Raw genomic sequence first — 16,396 nt, forward strand, 5'->3', positions numbered from 1 at the left:
CCTTCAGAGGTCACGTGAACGGGGAAGGGGAAAAAAAAGTGAGCCGTCCCGCCAAGGCCTGAAAAGGGCCAAGATGGCCAAACTTCACAATATTGGGGAGGGGGGTAGGTAGGTGGGCGACAGAAAGGGGATATCTTACTATGTTTGTTTGTTTGTTTATTTTCTTTAGGAGCCAAATCTCCAACTACCAACCTCCCTCCCGTTTCTGGAAGCACGCCCAGGCGACAAGAAGCTTTTAAAATCATAATCTCTTTGCGACTGTGGGGACAAGAAAGGAGAATAAAGAGTGAAAATGAGCATTTGAGCGTTACTCTCTCCTCATCGCAGCTGCTGGAGAGACAGCGCGGAGGGTAAGGGGGGACTATAGCCCGCCTCAACCCAAGGGCACTGCATGCCGAGCGTGTTCGCAGGGTTGGCACCCCCAAGTGGGGGGACACAAGACACCCTTGCCCAAGTCGCACTTGGGCTGCTGTGCAAGCCTGACGTGGGAAGGGAAGCGCCGAGAACTTCCACGCGGAGAGACCGCCCTGCGGGGTGACAGCTTGCAGCCCTTTTCTCTCCCTCTCTCTCCTCCCCCGCGCCCGGTCATGGCGCTCGCAAGAACAGCCACCCCACCCATCATCCACCCCACCCACCCCCCGGAAAAAAAAAGGAAAGAGCAGAACGGAGGGGGGAGAAAACATCAAACCCTTCACCTTGGCTCCCAAGAGGCGCGCGGCCGCCCTGCTACCGGCAGTCAACAAGGTCATGGCGAGCACCGACCAAAAGTGGTGTGGCGGAGAAAGGGAAAGCAGAACCCGCCCTCGGGAAAAAAAAGTGGGGGGAAACAGGTCTTGGAGGCGGGCAGAAAAGCAGGCGACGAAGACCGGGAAGAGGGGAGGGAGGGCGGCGTAAGGGAGAAGACGAGCGGGCTGCGCCGGGCTGGGGTTCTGGCAGCGTCTGGGCGGAGCAAGGCTGGGAAGAAGGCCCAAAGCGGCATTAACAGAGTCGGTCGCTCTCGCCCCCGAAGAGCCGCGCCTCTTTTCCGGCGGCGGCGGCGGCGCGCTGCGATTGGCTGCGAGGCGGTGGATGGACAAGGCCTCGCTGCGCGCGGAGGGGCCGCCAAGGGTGGGGTGGAACGTTGAAGGGAAAGCGCTTTTAACCGGGCGCGTCCCCGCTTGTCTCGAAGTTCGGCGGCGTTGGTTTTTAGCGAGCCCTCGGCTTCCCGTTTTGCGAGGGGTGTGTGTGTGTGTGTAACGGATCTGTCCCCAATAGACGTTAATATATGTATCTCAGTATTAAACTTGTGGTTCTGAGGTTGCTGGTTTGCTTGCAGACGTTTCGTTTTACCCGACTAGGTAACACCATCGGGGTGACTTAGTGTGATGTTTGCATCCTGATTTTATATAGCAGCTTTGTTTAGCCAAGGGTAGAAAGGTCTGCAGCCAATCGCCAAAAATGCTATAATTCTTCAGCAAAATGGCCCTTTTCCCTGCGATTAAAACAGGAATAAAAATATTGTGTGACTCTAGTCCCATGCTCAAAGTAGCACATCTGATGACATTGCGCACACTTTGTGCTCCTCAGAAGTTAACATAACTTTTAAAAAAATTTAAATTTGCTCATTGCTGGTTTTGCACAGTTTGGAATCCAGCCAACCTGACATATAGCATAATGTAATGGGATAGTTTTTAAGGATATACTTAACTTTATAAAGCAATTGCAAGGCGGAGGAACCATGTGCCACAGGGCCCTCTTTTGCCAGCAAACATACTAAATTTTCCAGTGTTTAAAGTACAATTAAATCAGTCCAGTTAGCAACAGACGATATCATCTTGTCCTTTGTCTCAAGCAAAAGAATAGGAAAAATCCAAGTCTTGAAGCAATTTATGAAGGCCATGCCTTCAGCTTCTGAGAAAAGGTCAGCAGTATGCCTTTCAATGCAGTACTGTAGTGCAACATCACTCAGCTAGTATTGACATATTGCAGATCAGAAGAGTGTGGGAAGAGCGATAAGGCAACAGATATTGCAGGACAAAGGCCTTTCCTTAGCTGGTGGGTTAGTCTATGCCACTTGCTCCATTTGGCTAAGTGCCTTACCTATTGCATACCCTCCTGAAACCAGCAAAGTTCCAAATACACATTCTGCCTTTAGCCTGTGTTCTCACACAGCAGATAGATGACAGTGCAGAGTCCTCAGACTGAACCAAAATGTCATTTAGCATTCCTTTTTGAAACTGCAAGGGATTCTTTTTGTCTATGGGTAATTCAAGCTATAGACATCCCCTTTCTATATAGAGAATTCCCATTTATGTAAATTTCTATGCAGTGCAAGTGGAAGAGGGACAACAGTACATCATCTTAGCAAGACAACCATTTTTGAATATAACTTTAATTAAAAAAATTTCCATGCTGATGCAACACACACAAATTTGACCCTGAGAGTGAAGGTTGTTCCTTGTAGAAACGTAATTTTGGTATTTCCAAGATCATGTGATTCTTTTTTTCAGGTTGTCACAAATTAACAGAGCTGCACACCTGTTTTAGAAAAGTCCACAAAAGTCATGACAACTATAGACGTAGAGATAAGTCAGTGGTAATTTCTCTTTCAGGAGACTTTTTAGCCTTTGAAAAATGCTTGGAAATTTTTGTTTAGAATGCAGCAACCAATACTACAGTCCAGCAATATGCATTCTGCTTTTAGAATCCCAGTGCTATTTCATCCACACCTAGTTGCTAGTCTACTTCTGAGCGCAATTCAAATATCAATGTGCTGATCTTAACTATGAGCGAGTCCTGACTTCTCACTGCTTTTCTTGCCTTTGGTAAATAATTTAAAATGCAAATTACCTGATTATTTTCTGTCTAATGAAAAAAATGTTTCAGTAAAGGCAGAAAATGCAACCAATTGCTGCTTTTGAGAAGTTTCACTGCTTTGCAATGGAAACTCAATGGAAATCTAACTCATATTGTACTGAGCCATAGTTTGACAAATATTTACTAAATAAACTTCAGCTGGCCATGTTTGCACAATATAAGTCAAAACCAAACAAATCATTTTATGACTAAGCACTGTATGTGAGCTCTACAAAATCATTTTATAGTAACTGTATTACGTGAATTTTTAAAAATTTGCATAATACCTAATTAGCTCTCATGTAAAAGGATAAAGTATGGCATTCTTTGTCTTAGTTTAGTAATCTTTTTCACCATTCCAGAAGACAGGCCAGTAGTATTTCATATTACATACAGTAGGTAGTAAAAGTTGAAGGATATAATGGAAGCAAATCAAAGGCTTGTAATGAATTGTGTGATTTTGGCTTAACATGACGTATGAATCCAGCATGGTTCTGGACGTTATTTGAATAAATCTGGTAGGCTACATGTTTGATGATGCAAGCGACTGAACTCCCAGTTGGAAAAAAAAATCTAAGATTGCTATTATAGCAGTAAAGTCAATATGCTCTATAATGCTCTAATACATATTCTTTTCAATTAAAAATGGGGGAAAATCCATTAGCCAATTTGAGTAGGACCCAATTCCAATTTATTATCTAGCCACCATGGAATGTATTTTATCCTCTTATGAAAACATAGATTAAAAGAAACACATCTTCCCCATTCTCCAAGTGTCTGATGCCCCAAATCAGCACATTCCTGAATATCGCTCACATCTCACAGCAAGGGAGCAGCCATTTTATGTAATAATTTAAAAGACAATAAAAAGACTGTTGTATGGTTATCACTCCACATACAGGCAATATAGACTGGCTTGCTATCTGATCTGAATGTTTTATGCAGAATCTCTGTAATACGGCCAATCATTCCTAGAGGCCATTTTCTGAGGTCAGTTGGCTCTTCACACAAAAACATTGAACCATGTAATAACCAACTGGGTATGTATGTTCTACAAATACTCCATCTACAATATGGAACAATCCCTGCACAATAACAATGTCATGTGGCCTCCATATGGCCATTGCAACCATAGTTCACAGTTGTGTTGGAGACTGGGAAGGTGCTATACAATGGTCCCTTCTTTGGCTTTATAATGAGGGCATCTCTATAGGTTCTATTTATCTTTCCAATTCAGAGAAAGTTTTTACAAATGATTGTCCTGCCCCAGGTCTTTAAATAAGTTGGGTTCAAAAGTGAGAATAACATTTGTAAGATTCTTCTGCTCAAATTCTATTTTGGAAGTGAATGTGGAAGTTGTATTGCTGGTTGCTTGAGACGATCTGCAACTCAGTTTGCATACAACCACAAAGCATCTTTTTCTTTAAAAATTAGAACACACTAACAATGTCAATGCTACTGCAAAGTGGACTTTGATAATGATAGAAATCTCTTTCCTTTTATAAAACAATCTACTTAGTGTGTGTGCTTAAAAGTCAAATGTTGGATCTGTCATCTTGTGTTTGCTTCGTAAAATTATATCAAGAAGCTTGCCTTGGAATTCCCCCCCCCCCTCCTCTGATACACAGTCTTAAGTTTCTAGGGTGTTCTGCACTTTCCCCCAAATTGAAAGACAACTCCTGGGACAATAATTATAGGTGCTTGTAAAAAGGGATGTAGTCTACAAAGAATTAGGCAAAGTCTTCTACCAGGTCAGTCAGCCTTTACACTTCACAGTTCATCATGCGAGAGATGTAAGGCGTGGTCACAGAGATCTATAAAAAAAAAATCAGTTCTCATTATTACATGAACTAGAATTTCCAGCTAGCCAGCATGACTAGTTTACACTTATCCAATATCAGTAACAGTTCCCAAGAGCATAATGACAGTAAACATACCTCTATAAGCATTTCTGAATTTGAATTACTTCCCTAGCTGAGCTAATGCCAGGGAATTCTGGGAGTTGAAGGCTAGCCATCTGTAAGTTATCAAGACTGAGAAACACTGTTCTAAATCTAATGTAGCTTGTTTCACTTCGCTAAGCCTGTTTACAAACAAAATGATTATGATTGGTAAAATATGTATTATTTACCTTTTCAAACAAAGCCATATGGGATTTATTCAATCACACAGTTTTAAAAACCACATCTTGCAATCAATTATTTTTGGAATCCTAATTATTTTGAATAATTATGTATGCATATTTTGATTTTACTTTGATTAAACATGCAAAGACACTCCAAAAAGAAAGCACTTAAGATGAAATGATTCAATTTGTGCCTTTTCTTAGATCTAATCATGTTTATACCTGCCTGCCTTCCCTGCACCTTAAGATTCTGCTAATTGTAAATCAACCTGTTTTAAGGCTTATCTCCAAATTCTAATAGCGACTCAAATTATTATTTTTGGACAAGAGGAAAAACTCATCAAAAAGATGTAATATTCGCATTCTAATTAATCATTGGTTCTCTAAGCCTGCAAAATTTATGACCCAGGAATCTTGTCTGCATACCTGCCAGCCCTATTATTTTTTCCTGAAAGTTTGGTCTAGCTTAAGAGACCTACTTACAATTTTTATCTGGAGTGCAATCTTCATTTCCTCTTTCATATTGAAAGCTAGAGATCACTGATGATTCAAAGACTGGCAGAGGATCAGAGTTTACTGTACTTTTTATCAGTATGAATAGTCATGAATCTAATCATGCCACACAATTCCAAAGGTTCTGGCAAACTACCTGTATGGACAGATCATCAAGTGACTTATGCAATTGATTTCACTCCACGTCAGTCATTAAGGACACTCCTTCAAGCCAATCTAGCTGCACTTAAAAGCATTATATGACTCTTAAGAATATAATTTTCCATAGACTTTTTTCTTTGGCAGGTTTTAACATAGAAATAAGGATTTGTATTTTAATTTCTTAGCCAGCTGCTACAAAAGACTTATGAAACTGAAAACACTGCCAAGAAGGATTACTACACCATGATTTAATGCTCAGAAAAAAAGTTGCTGTTCTTTGGTTGTAGCACCATGGCAAGTTTCCGCTTCTCAAACACGAGAGGGCAAAGGTCAGGTGGAAACAAGCACAGCCAGACATGCAATCCAAAAATAAGTCAATGTTACAGAAAAGGTCAGTTTTCTAAATGGCGTCTTGGCAACTGGATGTTTGTCATCTCTTTCCTAGCCACGGAAAATACACAGAAGGAAAGAAGATAATTTCTTCTAACTGTTTAAGTAATATAGCATTCAGTTATAAAAGATAGCAAGTGGTTTTCGATATCCTCCCAATCTAGAGAAAGATCATTTGAGTTTCTAGGGCACTGGGTAAATCTCAATTTTGTAAAATATGTAATGGAGGACCAAATCTGGTATACTCTTATACTGTTCTCTTGATGTTCAAGATTCTTCTCCATAGTCATGCAGGCTGGAGTTGCTGGTATGGCTCCCCTTATTGTACATAATTGATCTTTTTTTTCCTCCTTAGCCCTATTCCAGAAGCAGCAATCCTATGGGAAATATATTTTCCTTTCTATCTAAGATAGTAGCATGTTTTCAGCAATAAAGTTAATTTAATCACAACATGCAAAAACACAGGCTCCAGATTCCTCATAAAATATAATAGCTTGGCTGGTCAGGCTAGAATTTGGAATCAGCCAATTAAAAGTAGAAATGCTAAAGAGAAAAACAGAAAAAGGTTTTAAAAGTATATTCCTTTCTTGCTTTTTTTCTAATCATAATTTTATTAAAGATAATAATTACAACAGTAAAAATAATAGAAACTGGAAAAAAGTAGAAAGTGCAGAAAAGAAAAAAGGGAAAAAGAAAGGATAAGAATATAATTAAAGAAAAATAAAATATATAAAGAACTGACTTCCCAACTTAATCACAAATGTAAACAATTATAGTAACTTATCACTAAAATACAGCAAATGATTTCTTCTCCCCGTATCTCTTATTTAAATAAACAAATCCATAAATTTCATTCCATAAATCCATAAAAATCATTTCAGTCCTGTTGTCAGCAAAAGTCCATTGAGTTTACCAGAGATAACATGTCTATTTTATCCTCAATCAAATAAACCAACTTTACATTCTTTGTAATAATTTTGATATTTTATTCCTTCAAATATCATAGAAATTGACTTCTTTTTATTTTTTGTTTGTTAATTTTCACAAAGTTCTACAAAACTTTAACATGCTATTTTTTATAAATTCGATATAGCAAAATTATTCAAGATATTATCTTGCTTTGTTATTTGTGTATCTCTTTTAATTATCAAGATATCAGCTGATTTCTTTTGTATAGAATAGAATACTATAGAATGTATTCTATTCTATTCTATTTTGTATGCCCAGAGTAACATCTTTTACTGTGTCATTCTTATAGCCTGGCATTTAAAAAATCCTGTTTCAACTAAGTCTTGATCTTGTCTGAGTCAGTAGACAGCTCTTCAATAATTCCTCTCTAGACAAGGAGAGGACTTGAGATTTCCCACAAGTAGTTCAGACAGCAGGTCTCTAGAAGGTTTAGAACTATGGTTGAAGAGGTAATAAACCTCAGTTTAGTAGCCATGTTGGTACCTCTGAAAGGATACTAAGTTCACATACTTCACTTTCTAATCACTGTCAGAAATTGTTTATTAACTGCTTTTCAGATATCAGGAATTGACAGGTTTTACAGCACTAAGTTTCCTTCAAAACTTAATGAAAGCAGCTTTAATTACAGGTTTCTAAACATAACAAAATGGAATAAGCAGCAGCAGGGTGATTGAACTTTGATTTTAGAAAGTTACAAACAGGCTAAGGATCCAGATAAATCTGAAATAAGATTTTGGAATTAATTAGAAAGAATCCTTCTTGTGGGAATACAGTAGAAACTCTGGTCATGACCATAATTTATTCCATAACTTTGGTGGTTTCTTTGTCTTCTAATGTTTTGTCTTCAGGAATTTCTGGATCAAGTCATGTTTGATCGCCACCCAAGTATGCGTTTGTGACATTCAAAAATTTTGTGAATTTTTTGGTCAAAACCCAATTTGGTCGTGGTCAGAAGCATTCGTGACCAGAGGTTCTACTGTATGCTTTTTTTAAAAATAAGACCTTAAACACAGGATACTAGAGGGAATTAAAAGGACCTAAATATTACAATTAAATATTACAATTAAATTATTACAATTAAATTAATTATTACAATTAAATATTACACTCAATCTTAATTTACAAGTAGAGAATGAAGCAAAATATTTTAATATTGGACATATTGAAAGATATTTTTGAACAATGGACCCAGAAGTTAATGTTAATAGTGTCTTGCCTTATCATATTCATTTGTGTGCTGTTACTTCTCCAAGTTCGGGATGGTATAGATCAGGGGTGTCAAACGCACGTTGTCACGTTATTATCACTGACATTATCAGGACTTTTTTCCTCTTTGCTAAACTGGGGGTGGGCATGATCAGCACGTGATGCATCCAGCCCGCAAGCCATGAGTTTGACACCTATGGTATAGATGAATTCTTTTTCCTCAACTATTTTACGCAAGAAGTAAATCTGGCTGAAAAGAAAATAACTAGCTCAAAGCTACAAGAGATATTCCCAGGCCAAAAAGGATTTTAATTATTACTTCACCCCAACAAACAGCTGGTCCTCAGTCTGTTGAAAGCTAGAATATTCACCTTCCTTGTGAAATGATTACTTTTGTTTGATATTTGAAATGAAATGCAGGGGTACAACTACAATATCAGGAAGAGGGACCTTCTTTCTTTACTAAGGGATATCTTCTATCAGGAGTGCCACAACTAGGTTAAAAGCCAGATTCAAAATTAAGCAAAGCCAACATTTTTTCTTTCCTTCTGCCTTCATTATTTTACCTCTTTATTTATTACATATTTGTTGATTTAGAGAGAACATACACTGTGAACAAGCTTGAATTATTTTTGCATTCAGCAACCAACAAAACACAGCATAAGTGCTCACTACTAAAGGAGTACATTGAGATGATTTGGTCACACAGAGAAAATGAATGAGGATTCAGTTAGAAAAAAAATGAAAGATTGGATTGAGTGGAAGGGAAAGAAAGGAAACTCACGGAATTGATGGTATCATGAAAAAGAGAAGTTTAAATAACAAACACGCAACACATGAAGCATTGTATGTATGTGGTGGTAATAACAGAAGAGGTGTTTTCATTTTATATATATATTTAAATACCTAAGAACAGTACAAACAGTAATTTGTTGTATGCTGCACAGTCATTTTGGTGAGATGTGTGATTAAATAAATTTTAAAAATATCAGAACTTCTGAAAAAGAGAGAAGCAGCTATCAGCTAAAATATTATCCAAGCATTTTTATAATATTTTAAAATTGCAAGTTCAAACCAATGATGAACATTCCATTTGATGAACACAGCATTTTTCATCCAAGAACTCAAGGCATGGATACAGAGGAGTCCCTCTTTCTATTTCCCCTACAACGACCACCCTCTGAGTTGGAATAAGCTGAGGAAATGAAGGCAAAAGTCACCCAGGGAGCTTTCAGGCTTCAGTATGGACTGCGCCCTTTTTATACCAATTATTAGCATGCTTTTAATTTGCCAATCAGCAAAAGACTACAGACTGGTTTCTGCCCTATATGCCCCCATAGATGGTAAAGCCATGACAGACCGTATCTTTTAAAACTCAACAGTGCTACCGATTCTGTGCTTACCTGTTCGTTTGCTGCATAGCCGGTCCTTGACATTTTCTGCCTCATGGGAAAAGAATTCTATGAGCTCGTCTTCGTACTCTTCAGCTATTTTCTCACACTGTGAGGAAAACCAGGAATTCAGCTGAGCAGCTTTTTTATAGCTGTTTCTTATCTTATTCTCCCAGGTCTATTGGCTAAGCCAATTTTAAAGCACAGCAAGCCTAGACCAACTTAACTCAGGGCAATTGCCATGACTCTCCTTTAGTCAAAATGCACTAGAGAGAAAACACAGTTCATTGGGAGGAAGGGGAGGCAGTTAATTAGCATAATACAGCCTGTTCTTTTCAGAAGCCATGAACAGGATATTCTGACTTCTTTCTCTATGCAATTCCATTAATTATATGTGGAAGTCAAACATGTATGACTTCACATTTCTCCAATTTCCCTCAACAGAGTAATAACAGAATATACAGGTAATAAGATTGTATATGCTTAGGAAATGATTTGGAAAAGGTGCTCCAGCACACAAGAACACAAGTACAGTGCTTCCTTAAAGCAGCTGTTGTTTTTTTTAAGATTCCACACAGAAGTTGCATCAAAGACACAGCCACCTTAATGAATTGGCTCATTAAAACAGCTGCATAATTTTCAACCTTGCACTGGAGCCCCTAAAAATATGACTATATTAAATTAGTATTATGCTCTTACATTTTCTGAACCAACTTTCTTGAAGCAGATAGAGTTCCTCTTTTGCTGGCCCTACACTTGAGAAACAGCAATGCTGAGAAAAAGACAATCATGTAGCTCTTGATTTATGCAAGGAAAAAATTCTGAAGATTTTAGAGACAGAAGGGAAAGGAGAAGGCCCTGTCATTTTTCTAAAGCTCCCCTTAAGATATACTTGTATTTTCGCATCAGAACCACTACCATGGGGTTCATCAATGTTTCAGAAATCAATGTTGTCTTTTATCGTTTGTGTACCTCTTCTATTGTATAATACTTGTAAGGCACGATCATTGGCGTAGAAAGTTTTGCTTCCTCAATCTTTCACAGCATACAACCAGAATTTGGCTGTAACCATAAAGATATAAGTAGCATGTCGGCTGTTTGTCACCATAACTCTTCATTACTAAGGTCTCGTAAGAGGAAAACTGTTACGTCTATTGTGACAGAAAATCAGAAAGAGCCTGGTTTTCCAACTAACAAATTTTATTAAAAGGTATAAGCTTTCATAAATTGCATTCACTTCACCAGATGCATAAATAGCTAGACTGTTGTAAAATATAAACTGGGATGAAGTGGGGAATGGTTATGCAAATTATATGTGAGACAGATTACAAGTAATCAAATAAAGAAAGGCAAAGGGTTAAAAATCTATTGTGTCCCTTGAGATCTTCTGAAATGTTATGTATGCAAGTTCAATAATTTCTCGCTAAGCTATGAAGGTGGTCTTTCAATAGCAGTTGTTGCTAAAATTAAAGAGAACACCTACTAGATTGTACTGAATAACTACTACAAGAGAATGTTTGCATTTATGTCTTACTTATAAGCTTCTGTAGGTTTTGGTTGTCCACTCTTAGAATAGAATAATGAGCTAAATGCTTCTCCCAATCTAGTCTGTGGTTCTTATATTCTACAGAAAAGCAATACATCATAATTAGGAGCATCTAAAAGAAAGGACATCCTTCTGGATCACTTACTGCAAACTTCAGGCTTGATGTCACATCACCATCAAATTTGGTTTCAGAAAGATCCATCTTGGTCCCATCAAAGGAGACCACTCTGACATAATTCTTCCTGTGAGTTGAAGGATCGATCTTTTCACCATAGTTATTCATGTTTTCACAGATGTTCTCCAACAGCTCCGTCAGGTGAGCCTCAGATCTGGCATAGGGCACCTAAGAGCCAATGAATACTTTGTTAAACAGATGACAGAAGCTCTCCCTGTTTATCAGAGACAACTGCAAATCCTTCTTCAGTCTGGCACAGGAGATACAAAGTATGATCTGTAAATATTAGAAAACTCTCACTTATGCTATAGAAGAACGAATCATCATGTACTTAGTCAGTAAAATCATTTCTTAACTTATTACTATTTTTGCAGCTGTAATTGTTTTCAGTAGACAAGGGGCCACTAAAGTTTAACCCACTATGTTTTGACTGTAGGTGACTATATATTTACAGTATGATATAATCTTCTGACTACAATTATTGGATGGTGCTCTAACTTTTTCAGCAATATTGAAATAAAAAGAAAAGCTCTTAATTATATTGTTCACAATATATTATGGAATTGGTAGGGGGAAACAGGATAAAAAGAAACCTCTAAATACTTAATCTCTCTCATCGGAAATTTAAAACCTTCCCTCACGTGAGTTTTCTAACCATTTCACAGTTTGCCCATTTCAGCAATTGTAATGGAAATTTTCAAAGATTCAACTAATCTATGTCAAGTACAGAATATATTACCTCTACTATGGACTGGCTTCCATCAGGATTAATGCGGAAGGAGCCTACTTGGATAGTTTTTTTCGGATCTATTCGAGATATTTCCCATTCCAGCTCATCCACTAGAGCCCGGCATACTAAAAGCAAACATCACTTAGGAATCAAATACTAGTGAGATGATTATTTATCAAGAACAATACAGTAATATATAGAACTGTTAAGGGACAGTTTTAATAAGGATTTTCCACACTTTCACAACTTATTTCCATTTTTGTGGTGCTGGATTGAGTCACCAGATTTTTTACAAACCTATAATCACAGCTGAAAATCTCAGCAAATGAACAAAGGACTGTAAATTAGTGTTAGCAAACTCATTAAACTAAGATTAAACTAAATTTCAGAGCAGCTTTTCCTTCTCACTAATTGTCAGTCAAGTGGCCGTCTGTCCCATTTTAACCTTTCTTTCTTTTTCTTCTTTCTAGCTAGCCATCACTCAGGCATTAACTCCATGATTTCCCTCTCATGCTAAGAACAGTCTTTAGCATTTAGCAGCTGAACAAATGCATTATTTATAGCACAGCATGCTGCAGATGGAATCATGCCAAGGGACTGTGTCTATGCCTAGTAACAAATGTATTTAGTACAGTAGTAAGCTCTGCAGAGAATTTACAGTCAATGTCAGAAAAGGAGATATAAACAGCAAGAAAGGGATTAGATAGCCAAATTCTTCTTTGCCTTCAGTAGCAATTGCAATGTTATTGTTGTTACTGTTTTTTTTTTTTTTATCAACATACATATATTCTAGTTAACTAAGTCCTACCTCCTATTTTCCCCAAAACAACAATAATTTTGTGAGGTGGGCTGGACTGAGAGACTTTGCCTGGCCCAGTCACCCAACTGGCTTTCATCACTGAGGGGAGGGTCTATAGTTTCTAGAAACTCCTGGTTTCTGGGCCAGCATCTTAACCACATGAAGCATGTTCCTTTTCGTACTCTTTTTTTTACTCTACTAATAAGCAAGCAGAATTACAACAGGAGCTAGGATGCAAGACAAAAGGAATAGCAGGAAAAAGATGGTGTTGATATGATCCCTTCCTGAAGATATTTTCTGTGATAGGTTCAATAATCTTGCTTCTCACGTTAAAAAAAATACTCATGCACTTAAGTAGAACTAAGCAATTTACAGCTCTCCAAATATTGCAGAACATTAGTTCCCAGTCATGGCTTGCCTAGTTAAGAAGAAAATATGTTTCAAATGGCATAAAATGTCCAGTGTGCAACCAACTACAAGAAATGACAAGCAGTTCTGTTGTTAAGTCCCATCATTGGCACTACCGTATTTTACATATGCCATGAAGAATTTGAATGAAAGCCAATTGCTTAATCCACAATGAAAAAATGTGAAATACTTCTGCAATTAAATGGGAGAGACCATTGTCTGAAAGAAGCATTAGGTTTTGGGGAATGAGAGAAGTATCTAAGAGAAGTATTTGTTAGTAGTATTCACTGGTTAGGGATTTTCTGTGTTTCATTGAGTTGCATTGTGTTGGGGGCTGCACTAAGGGAGGCTCAGCCAATCTCATTGTACATATGTTGTACACTGATAATAAAGGTTTGAATTTGAGTTTGAAGTAAGGCAAGGACTGAAGAGTAAATACTACCAAGTAAATTCATTCTAGAATAAGTGAAGAAATAAGGCACAAGGCATTTTAATCCTATTCTGTCAGTAAGTTGTAACAAGGTTGTGGTGTAATGTAGTATGCTAACTATTCAGTCATAAATCTGGGCAAAATATTTTTAATAATGCATTTGTTCAGCTATCTTAGTTGCTAGTCCATGTGCATGTTTGTATATGCAGAGGGGTAGATTCTGCTGCAAAGAAAGTAATATGCATATCAAATAACAGTTTTTTTAGGACAAAAGAGAACTGCAGGGACTAGATGAAAATGTTTAAGTACTTTACCAACTCATTAATTTTAAAAATAGCTTAGTTTACCTCCACAGCGGAGATCTTGGCTCTTCTGGGTACAAACACTACTCAATAGCAATAAGAAGCAGATGGTGCTTGAAATCCAGCCATTCATCTTCCTAGATGTGGGCAAGCAACCTGCAAAGTCAGATGTTAAGTTCAAGATGAACATGAATGTTCTTTTTTGGAGAGGGGCACCCTTAAACCCAAAAGCAAGCTTCTGCAAGGCTTCAGAATCTCATCCTCATCTTACAAAATGCAAGTATGCATACACAAGTATATGCATGATTTAAAACACCAGCACATCAATGCCCATACTCTGCAGGACTGTAGTATCTTTATACAAAGCTATATTGTGAAAGGTAGCAGTTAATCATTGAGCAAGTGTAGAATACAAAGTACCTTTTGTGCAACAGGCCAAAAGGCAGCAATTAGAACTGCAGGTTCCCAGTTATTTGCTTCTTTTTAAGTACAGTAATCAGAACTGTAAAATGTTTGCTAGCATGCTATGCTTTCTATAAAGAATCAAATTAAAAGTAATCTCTCTTTTTAATATATGCCTAACATATAAAAAAAAGGACAAAATGTATTTGGCAAATATAGTAAACATTTTTCATATTTTAACAGTTGTCAAACTGTTTCCAAACATAACAGACCTTGTGGGTTATATTCATGCTTATCAAATAGATTTAAACCTAGCAAAGAATGATCCAGAATACATCTCAGCTACATTACCGGATCTTCAAATAAAATTTTCAATTATTTTATCCTTTCCTGATTTATTCACTATTTCTATGATCTTCCCATTTTTCAGTTGCCATGATCCACTTTGTAGACTCTCAACCACCAAACTTCCTTATAACCTACACTCCAGAAAACAAGTTTTACCATAGAACTACATCAGTTCAGATGCACATACATTTTTATGTGGAGGAAAGCACAACACAAAGACAGTAAGATTTCATAGATACGTTTTATTTCTACACATATAAATTATTTTTTAATTGGGAATGCTGAAAAATGCAGTCTGAAGTATAACTGATGAGTCCTAAACCTCAAAGTGTTACTTGCAGTTTTTGGCTTCTACTATTTATTTTGATCAATGTTAAAGGCAGAGTTAAATCATACAGGTAACTTGACTCACACTAAAGGGCAAATGAAATTCTCACCACCAAGCTTGGCGATTCTAATATATATTTTATTAGTAAGATGAGGAAAGATATTGAACAGGGATTGCAGGCAACTAGGTAATTATGACATTCAGGGGCAGATTACGCTATCAAAACATTGTTAATTTGCCATTTTTGTTCTTTTTTCCACAGTAATTCCAGCTTTAATTCCCTCCCCTCCCCAACGCTAAAAATATTACTTCTACTCTTTATTCTAGGAGAGCTACCCAGTATCGGTGGGTTTTTTTTTCAGAGATTTTCTCCAGATTTTGGATAACAGTCAACCCGTTATTAATTTCAACCAGCACGTCCAAGAGTCAGGATGAAAGTTGCAAGCTCATCTCTCTCTCTCTCGAAATGCGAGTTGAGGATTCAGTCCTCCTATGTTTGTAACAGAAGCGCCGTTTGTATTTGTATTCTGACTACTTTGCCTATATTATCTCAATGATCTAAAGTACAACAGCTCTTAAAGACAGGCCGCTGTTATTCGCCCTCGCTGTGCAAACCAGGAGCCAAACTTCAGAGCCCCATTGCCAAAGGCATTCGGTGCCCTGCGTGGCAGAGCCGAATTCGGAACCAGCAACTTCCTAGCTCTTACTCGCTCCGTTACGCCCACTTGTAAGTGCTACCACTCTATTACTTCTCTCTAAACTAGGTGTCCCGTTTCCAAGCTCATCGCTCTCACCAGCATCCCCCACAGCGGACCCTCGCGCTCCCTCGGATTCCCCCACTCAGTGCCGGTTAGAGGCGCTTTCCCAGTCTTCTTTCCCGGGCTGGTTAACATCCTGCCTGTTTTTTTTTTCACGAACTAAATTTCATTTCCTCGGTCGCGTTTGAAAACGAAAATTCCTAATATCTACTCCGTTCTTCCTCTTTCAACACTCATTTGTCAGACAACACCCCCTCCTCGAGAGCAAGCTCTTTTAAGCGCAGGCGCTGCTAAGCCGACTCTTTTTTTTCTTCAAAAGGACCCTTAAGCCCCCCCCAGCCCACGTGGCGAGTAAAGCAAGGTGGCGGTGATAGGCGGGGTTAGCTTGGAAGAAGGGGGGGGGTTGAAGGACGGCTGGGGGCGTGGCCAGATCTCCCCAAAGCATGGACTTACGGAAGCTCAGCCTCCTTAACTGTTAACTTCTCTACACATCCACCGGTCTGAAATTGCATGAATGAGACTACTGTTTGCCAGCTGATGGAGAAAGCTGGTGCGACTGTATCTTAACCCTTACCTGCGCTCGTAGTCGTCTGCGTGGCT

At 38.1% G+C, this 16,396-nt stretch overlaps 2 protein-coding genes across 2 annotated transcripts in view; both read right to left on the minus strand.

Annotated features, from left to right (window-relative positions):
• Positions 1–805, minus strand: part of CS (citrate synthase) — a 37,133-nt gene extending 36,328 nt beyond the window's left edge. The window contains exon 1 of the mRNA XM_026680030.2: positions 696–805. Within this exon, the coding sequence (XP_026535815.1) occupies positions 696–749 (54 nt within the window). The 5' untranslated portion in view covers positions 750–805. The remainder of the gene's footprint in view (positions 1–695) is intronic.
• A 2,698-nt stretch (positions 806–3,503) lies between these two features.
• On the minus strand, positions 3,504–15,915 carry CNPY2 (canopy FGF signaling regulator 2). The gene is made up of 6 exons (XM_026680035.2): positions 15,833–15,915; positions 14,006–14,116; positions 12,031–12,146; positions 11,262–11,459; positions 9,583–9,679; positions 3,504–4,649 (listed from the first exon to the last, which is right to left on the minus strand). The coding sequence occupies exons 2-6, from the start codon at positions 14,091–14,093 to the stop codon at positions 4,606–4,608; spliced, it is 543 nt and encodes a 180-aa protein (XP_026535820.1). The 5' UTR covers positions 14,094–14,116; positions 15,833–15,915; the 3' UTR covers positions 3,504–4,605.
• Positions 15,916–16,396: the final 481 nt, after the last annotated feature.

Source organism: Notechis scutatus, chromosome 2, assembly GCF_049901735.1.
Source record: "Notechis scutatus isolate UNSWTSFEM ecotype Mainland chromosome 2, rNotScu1.2, whole genome shotgun sequence".
NCBI lineage: Eukaryota > Metazoa > Chordata > Lepidosauria > Squamata > Elapidae > Notechis > Notechis scutatus.

Excerpts from the sequence above, each read along its gene's own strand:
- CNPY2 (XM_026680035.2), bottom strand. The coding sequence starts at position 14,093 with ATGAATGGCTGGATTTCAAGCACCATCTGCTTCTTATTGCTATTGAGT. Across the intron at positions 12,147-14,005 it reads CCAAGATCTCCGCTGTGGAG|TATGCCGGGCTCTAGTGGAT; the intron begins GTAAACTAAGCT and ends GTTTGCTTTTAG. Across the intron at positions 11,460-12,030 it reads GAAGCCAGTCCATAGTAGAG|GTGCCCTATGCCAGATCTGA; the intron begins GTAATATATTCT and ends ATTGGCTCTTAG.